At 33.7% G+C, this 8,688-nt stretch overlaps 1 protein-coding gene across 1 annotated transcript in view; it reads left to right on the top strand.

Moving 5' to 3' along the window:
• The window catches only part of LOC111701546 (kinase D-interacting substrate of 220 kDa), a 12,331-nt gene extending 11,661 nt beyond the window's left edge, over positions 1-670 (top strand). Inside the window, exon 5 of the mRNA XM_023472877.1 lies at positions 560-670. Within this exon, the coding sequence (XP_023328645.1) occupies positions 560-669 (110 nt within the window). The 3' untranslated portion in view covers position 670. The remainder of the gene's footprint in view (positions 1-559) is intronic.
• The last annotated feature ends 8,018 nt before the right edge of the window (positions 671-8,688 follow it).

Below are 8,688 nucleotides of genomic sequence, written 5' to 3'. Positions count from 1 at the left end.
AGAGAGTAAAAGAGAGAAAAAGAGAGAGAGAAAGAGAGAGAAAGAGAGAGAGAGAAAGAGAGAGAGAGAAAGAGAGAGAGAGAAAGAAAGAGAGAGAAAGAGAGAGAAAGAGAGAGAAAGAGAGAGAGTAAGTAAGTTTAAAATATTTGATGGTTTTGAAAAATTAAGGACTTTTTGTCTGAGTTTGAATCAAAGATTGCGTAAAAAGTTGATAGTTTGATTAAAAGGAATGTAGATTTAATTTCAAGTTACCCTATTAATTAACTGGAATGGACTGCACACTGTTTTCCCGGAACTAATTTATCAGTCCAGAAAAAACAAGGACATCATCGTTTTTATCAGACGAATCAGCCTTCCAAAGATTAAACGGGTTCCTTGTAAATTGAAAATTCCATCAAATATGTGAGTTAACTTGAAATTACGTCTACTCTTAATAAAGTCCTATTTCATCTAGCAAAGTTGCTGGATGAAAATTTTGAATTTATTAGAGTGTACACTCCATGTACACTCCTGTAAAACCCTTCAATTATAAGTATTGAACGCATATAATTATTTACAGAGCAGACGGTGTTAATGGGGTTGAGTGGTCTGCTAGATCATACTGCAGTTATTCATGAACTCCTGTCACACCCTGATACAGATATTCTAGCTCAGGTAATATCAGCTTAAAATCCGTCCTCTAACCCCCACCCCTACACGGTGGGGTATTTTAAGGGGTGATGGGGCCGGGGGAGGGGTTTTTTTTTTGTCACAATACTCCTCTTTAAATGCATTTGCCTTGTGTTTCATGTTGAGAATGGACAAAATGAATATATTTCGATAATCTTTTAATTCACAAACATTGTATGAGTTGTATCTAGCATTGATTTATAATGACTTCAATGTTTAATTACTTTTTCCATTAATAAATTTATTCTTGAATGGATCCTGTAATCCCGCAATATAGTTAGATGTCGTCTTTGTTACAGCGAGTATTTCGGAAGAAAAACATATATCTATAGTGAAAGCACAAGAAAGTTCAGGGGTTTCGGGATAATCTAAATGTATACATAGATTCTAACAGCCACATAGAAAAGATTTACACGGGCTCCAGCGGCACCCCAAATCCTTGATTTAGAGTAGTGGATGTGTTGAAAAATCCTATTTTAAGAGTTTTCAATAAAATATCGGGGTTTCGGTCGAAATTCTTAACTAATTCATGTATCCAGGTAGAATACATCATGTATCCAGGTAGAATACATCATGTATCCAGGTAGAATACATCATATATCCAGATAGAATACATGATGTATCCAGGTAGAATACACCATCTATCCAGGTAGAATACACCATGTATATAGGTAGAATACATCATGTGTCCAGGTAGAATACATGATATATCCAGGTAGAATACACCATGTATCCAGTTAGAATACATCATGTATCCAGGTAGAATACAACATGTATCCAGGTAGAATACATCATGTATCCAGGTGAGCACACCATGTATCCAGGTAGAATACATGGTGTATCCATGTAGAATACACCATGTATCCAGGTAGAACACACCATGTATCCAGGTAGAATACATCATGTATCCAGGTAGAATACATCATGTATCCAGGTAGAATACATGATGTATCCAGGTAGAGTACATCATATGTATCTAGATAGAATACATGAGTTATCCAGGTAGAATACATGATGCATCCAGGTAAAATACATGATGTATCCAGGTAGAATACATCATGTATCCAGGTATAATACACCATGTATCAGAAAAGCTCAGAGAAATAGGGTTGAAAGTTATAAAAGACATTTTATTTGTTTCCGGAGGTCTTGGTAAAAATAAGTGAACATTTCCTTGTTCCTTGAGTTCTATTCCCCCTTTTCTTCTTCATCCTTTTCCTTTACTCTGAAGCTCCCATAACATCCATAAATTAGAGAAGGGCGGGAAGGAGTAGAAATGGTGAAGAGGGTGAGGTTGTGGGGTTAAGATCTTATGTAGATTTGAGCTTTTTCAAACATGTCTCAAATCTGATTTTTTAATGTAATTCTAAGCTTAAATTTGAAAAGGTATATTTACCCTCACCCCTCACACCTCAAGCTATGGTTCTCTCCTCCTGGTTTTATTTAATATATCCAGCAATACTGCACCAGAAGGCTCCAGGTCTGGTTTATTATAGAGTTCTATTTAGAATATTAAAAGTTTCTTGACATGACCTGGATTACGCATTTATTTACTGAGTAATACGCAATCTAAAATGTAACAAATGATTAATGTTATTTTTAAAGGAACTGATTATTCGAAACAAAACCTATTTTTTTAATCTCTACATCTCTGCAACCGGTAATTCCCCACCCCTCCCCCCTTCATTAAAATGTTCAAGGGCAAAGTATGATTTGTGGTCGCAGCGCCAGGCCCCTACCCTGTCCTAGCCGCGACTTTTGGGGCCCGTAGTCTGTCCTAGGCGCAGTGGTCAGTCCAGAATGATACAAAATATCAGTGGCGTACGAGGGGGGGTCGCGCCCCCCCTCTGTATGTAGATGTAGATTGAGTAAATTCTATCTAAAAATTTCAGAAGAAATTTCGTTTACTAGTGAAAATAAAATTTTTAATGATGCTGTTAGCTGTGATGGAGTAAAGTGATAAATCTATAAAGTTAAAAAGTTAGTTTTTTAAGCAAAGGAATAATTTTTAGACTCTATAAGGTTAGTAACCACCCAAAAATGTAGTCTTTTTGGTGTATTTTTATGGTGAACAAAACCATTCCCAGAGGGAGGGGGGGGGGGCAAAAAAAATTAAAAAAGGTATCAATATTTTTTCAAATAAGGGGTTTTAAGGGGGGGCACAATGTTGCCAAGGCCGGGTGGGGGACCCCCTCCCCCCTAAACAAAAGCCCTCGTACGTCTCTGCAAAATATAACAAGTTGTGGCTTAAAATAGTACAAGGAACATGAGGCAAAGCAATTGTGCAGTGTAAACAGACCCATTTCAGCAATTAAGTGATTTAATAACTTAAAGCTTTGTAGCAACATCAAATGCACTTAACAGTATTGCTTTAATGTCATGTTCCTATTCCACAGTTTTTTTGGGTTATCGCTGTAGCATGAATAGCCAAAGCATAAAACGTCAAAGTTTTATATCATCTGCAGTTATATAGATATAAAGATTAGAAAATTATAGTTTGGGATGAGTAATCAGTTTCTTTTACAAACATATTTGATGATCAACATTATTTTATTTCACCCTCCTTTTCCTCCCCACCTTTCTTCCCCAAACTCCGTACAATCATTTCAAAAATTTTAACAAACCTCTTTTTGCTTTGAGTTTGAGTTAAATCGATAATTTATAAAACTGATTCTCGCAAAACCCGAGAAAGTAATAATTCTAAATCTTACTTTTCTTTTTTTCTTTACATTTATCTTTTCAGGATATTGTTATTCAAATAAATTATACTTTTCCATTACTTTTCTACTTATCTGTACTTCTATTTTATAGATTATCGTACCATTTGCTTTTTATATCTGTATTTATTAAGTAGTAATCTCTGTTTGTTCTTTTGGGATATCCGATCATAACTCATGAACCCTTGGACCGATTTGCCTTAAATTTTGATGTGGGAACTTAAAAAAACAACGGGAATGTTCTTAGTCTGGTTTAATGGGTTAAACTTTATAGTCTTGAATAATATTATTTTATTCTTTATATTTAAGCTTTTTTAACGACAAACCTCAATATTTTTTTCTAAATACATATTTATAAAATTTTGAAATCAAGGATAAAATGGGGAAAGCCATAAAAAGAAAAGAAGTGAGATATAAAATATGTTCAGGAGTATAACGAAGAAGGTTGGAGAATATAAGAAGCTGACAGGACAATATCCGGGTGTCTGGAGAACTGCCGCAGAAACCAAGGTTCAATCTAAATCTGTCTCTGATACTTGGTTCAATCTAAACCTGTCTCCGGTATAAGGTCCAATCTATCTCTTATACTAGGTTCAATATAAACGTTCCTGTCTTGGTTATAAGGCTCAATTCAAACCTGTCTCCGGTATAAGGATCAATTTAACGGTGTCTCCGGTATAAAGGTAAAATATAAACTTGTCTCCGGTATAAGGTTCAATTTAAACCCGTGTCCGCTATTAGGTATAATCTAAACCTGTCTCCGGTATAAAGTTCAAAATAAACCTATCTCCAATAGAAGGTTCAAACTAAACCAGTCTCTGGTATAAGGTTCCATCCAAACCTGTCTCCGGTATAAGATTCAATTTAAACCAGTCTCCGGTCTAAGGTTCAAACTAAACTCGTCTCCGGCAAAAAGGTTCAAACTAAACCTTTCTCCGGTTGAAGGTTCAATCTAAATCTGTCTCCGGTCGGTTCTATTTAAACCTGCCTCCGGAATAAGTTTTAATCTAAACTCGTCTCCAGTATAGGCTCAATTAAAACTTTTCATATGGTACAATACATATTTATTTTATATAAAAACTGCAAGTAATTACACTGCATTGCATAGAAATCTAAGGTATCTGCTACAATTTTGTTTTCATCGCTGTATCATCGCTCATTTTCTGTCGTTTAGCTACAAAAAGAGGATTTCGAAGTTTAGACGGTAGTTCCAGAAAGTTTGGTGGGTGCAGGATAACCTTGGATGGTTTGTAAGAGATCACGATGAAACAATGATTTTGTATTGTTTGGGACGGTTTTGTGGAAACTGGAGAGAAAGTATATTTTGGGACGGTTTTAAATGAGTATAGTTTGGGAGGGTTTTGTAGAGGGGAGTATAGTTTCGGACGACTTTGTAGAGAGGAGTATAGTTTCGGACGATTTTGTAGAGGGGGCAGAGGCGCAACTAGGGGGGGCGGCCGGGTGCGCGCCCTATCCTAGCACCTGAGAGGGGGGGGCGCCCCCCCCCCATCCTGCAGAATGAAATGAAAGAATATCATTATCACAGAAGTCAGGTATGATAAAACCAAAAGTTATTGTAGAAATTGTATTCTTCAATGGTTAGTTTAAAAAAAATATTTTTATCTTTCTGAATTTTCAAGGATAAAGGTTATTGTAAACATTTAATGTAAAAAAAGTTCCGAACTGTGTTCAAACTTTGAATTTTGAATCTCGAAATTTGAAGATTTAGGGATTAGAATATTTGAGTTTGTGGCAAAAACTCAGTTCAAATCTAGATAACATTCTGAGACTGAACCAGGCAAACTTCTAACTGATTATCATATTTGATAACTGTTTTTGATAGAACTTTTATAAAATCGAAAATGAAATAAGATTATGAATGTTGGTTAGAATGATAAATCATAAATTCAATAACTTAAGGAAAAAACGTAACATTATCTTTCATTTTTCAATGTAGATGATTAAAATAATATATGTATTTTGATATATTTTTTTTCAAAATAAATAAATGATTATTTCTTGTAATTATATCTGTAACTAAACAAGGTACTTAACAGATTTTCTTTGGCGCTCCGCGCACACATGAAAAGAATTGATTGACTTTTATCGTTAATTTTACAGTTGTTGAAAGTATAATTTTTTAAAAAAACACTAGAAAAAAAGCGATTTGAATTGAACACAGCCAAATCTGAATGCAACAACTGAAAATTTCCTTTTTTTCGATATCAAACCCCTTAAAAAAGGACTTTTATTTTGAAAAAAAATTCTAAATGGGGGGAAACCCCCCTTACACCCCCCAGACCATTACAAAATAATTTTTTGCCCCTCCTTAGAAAAAGTGCCAGTTGCGCCTCTGGAGGGGAGTATAGTTTGGGAAGACTTTGTAGAGAGGAGTATAGATTGGGACGACTTTGTAGAGAGGAGTATAGTTTGGGACGGTTTTGTAGAGAGGAGTATAGTTTGGGACGGTTTTGTAGAGAGGATTATAGTTTGGGACGGTTTTGTAGAGGGGAGTATAGTTTGGACGACTTTGTAGAGAGGAGTGTAGTTTGGAATGATTTTAAAACGAGTAGTGTTTTGAGAAGAAAATAGTTTAATTTTTGATGTTTTGGTAGTAAATGTATGATTTGGGACTGTTTTTTTGAGTGGAGTATAGTTTGGGACGATTAGTAGAAATAAGTGTTTCGGACGGTTATGTAGAGAAAGGTATAATTGTAGAGATAAGTATATACTTTGAAAGTATAACTCATGATGGTTTTATTAAGACAAGCATATTTTGGGACGATAGACGGCTCTGCGGAAAGGAGCATATCTTGGAACGGCTTTGTAGAGAGCTTTTCGACTGTGATGGTTTTTGAAAAATGAAGAAACATTATAAGAATGGATTTGATTGGAAACTAAATTCTTCTGACGTTTTCATCATCTGAGTAAATTAATGGAGGAAAAGGAGAAATCGAAAATAGATAAATTAATCCAAAACTTGTCTTCAACTTAAATATACTTTTGGATTGTTTCTCCAGAGTATATCCATTTTTCTTTAATCATTTTTTTCATCCCCAATATCAATAGGGTGTCCCACGAAACATGACAGTTGGTGAATAGAATAAAATGTCTTCTTCCATATTTTTAAGACACTAATAAAAATATCACATGGCAGTCATATTATATAAAAATTCATTTCATAACAAAATACATTTGAGTAAAAGATTTTTTAACGAATTAAACTGCGAAAAGTCTTTAATATCTAACACAGTATTTGGAAGAAGACATTCAAAACTATTCACCAACTGTCACGTTTCATGGGGGACCCTGTATTTCTGCATTCTTGTTTTCTCTTTGTTTGTTTTTATTCTTTTTAATGTCATTTCTATTCCGTTAAAATCTGTCCTCATGGGCTCATTCCTTCAAAATTTGCTTTATCTCGGGATATTGTTTGGCTCTCTCTATAGCAGACAATCAATTTTTTAAAGTTTTTTCGTTTTTAAATCTAATTATTTCTTTCGTTTTAGTTCTTGGTTTTCCGTGATTTCATTGAATCCTAGTTTTCATTGATTTTGTTGAATCCTAGTTTTCATTGATTCATTCAATCCTAATTTTATTGTTTCCGTTCAATCGTAGTTTTTTTTGTTTTCATTCAATCCTAGCTTTCATTGATTTATTCAATCCTAGTTCTTATTACTTTCGTTCAATCCTAATTTTATTGTTTCCGTTCAATCCTAGTTTTTATTGTTTTCATTGAATCCTAGTTTTCATTAATTCATTCAATCCTAGTTTTCATTTATTCATTCAATCCTAGTTCTTATTACTTTCGTTCAATCCAAGTTTTCATTGCTTTTGTTCAATTCTAGTTTTCGTTGCTTTCGTTTGATTCTAGTTTTCGTTGCTTTCGTTCAATCCAAGTTTTTATTGTTTTCTCTCAATGCCAGTTTTCATTGCTTTCGTTCAATCCAAGTTTTCATTGCTTTCGTTCAATTCTAGTTTTCATTGTTTTCATTCAATCCTTTCATTCATTCATTCATTCATTCATCTAATCCTAGTTTTCGCGTTTTTGTTTAATCATAATTTGATATGCTTTCGTTCAATTCTAGTGTTCGTTGCTTTCGGTAAATTTTAGTTTTCATTTTTTCTTTCAATGCTAGTTTTCATTGCTTTCGTTCAATCCAAGTTTTCATTGCTTTCGTTCAATCCAAGTTTTCATTGCTTTCGCTTAATTCTAGTTTTCATTGCTTTCTTTCAATTCAAGTTTTCATTGCTTTTTTTCAATTCTAGTTTTCGTTGCTTTCGTTCAATCCAAGTTTTCATTGCTTTCGTTCAATTCTAGTTTTCATTGCTTTCGTTCAATTCTAGTTTTCATTGCTTTCGTTCAATTCTAGTTTTCATCTCCTTCATCAATGTCTTCTTTATTCTTTAAAGGGACTGTTTCATTTATTCCTAGACAGTCTAGAATATTCTATTCCTAGACAATCTAGAATATTCTATTCCTGAACAATCTAGAATATTCTATGCCCAATGTAGTTTTGAAAAATTCGAATGTTAATATTTATATTCTGCCACTTCTTGAAAGTAAATATTAATACATTAAATATAAAACAAAGACCCAATTTAAATAATTTGAGCCGCGGCTTAAATTTGGGACGCGGCTCAATTATAACCGGTTTTTGGAGGATTTGAGACGTGGCTCAAATTTAATGGATGTTTTATCTTTAGACNAGTCTACAGTGACTGTAGGCATAATTTTAAATAGTCTAAAGTGACTGTAGGCATAATTTTAAATGACATTTCATATAATGTTTTAAAAATCTGAAAAATAATAAAATATAAATATTGTCAAATATTAAAACCGTTTATTAAGATAAATTTGGTATAGTCTTTCATCCTTGATCAGTCAAACGTTTAAAGGGTACCGTTGTGAATCCTTGATCAGTCAAAGGTTAAAAGGGTACCGTTGTGAATCCTTGATCAGTCAAAGGTTTAAAGGGTACTGTTGTGAATCCTTGATCAGTCAAAGGTTTAAAGGGTACCGTTGTGAATCCTTGATCAGTCAAAGGTTTAAAGGGTACCGTTGTGAATCGAGAATGTCCCTCTTTAAATGAAAGGTCACTTAAAATTACGCTTCTGGTCCCTTAAACTTTAAAATTAATTGTAGACAATTTTGCAACAAAGCAATTAAATTAAATGTGCCGTCAAAGTATTTAGAAATTATAATATATATCTAATCTAAATAATGAAATGTCCTTTTTTGAGTAGGGTTTATACTTTATACCTCTCTGCATGAGGGCAAAGAGTAAATTAGAAATTAAAC

This window comes from Eurytemora carolleeae, unplaced genomic scaffold (assembly GCF_000591075.1).
Source record: "Eurytemora carolleeae unplaced genomic scaffold, Eaff_2.0 scaffold450, whole genome shotgun sequence".
Lineage (NCBI taxonomy): Eukaryota > Metazoa > Arthropoda > Copepoda > Calanoida > Temoridae > Eurytemora > Eurytemora carolleeae.
The sequence above is the reverse complement of the archived record's forward strand: the minus strand, read 5'-3'. Positions and strand labels throughout refer to the sequence as shown.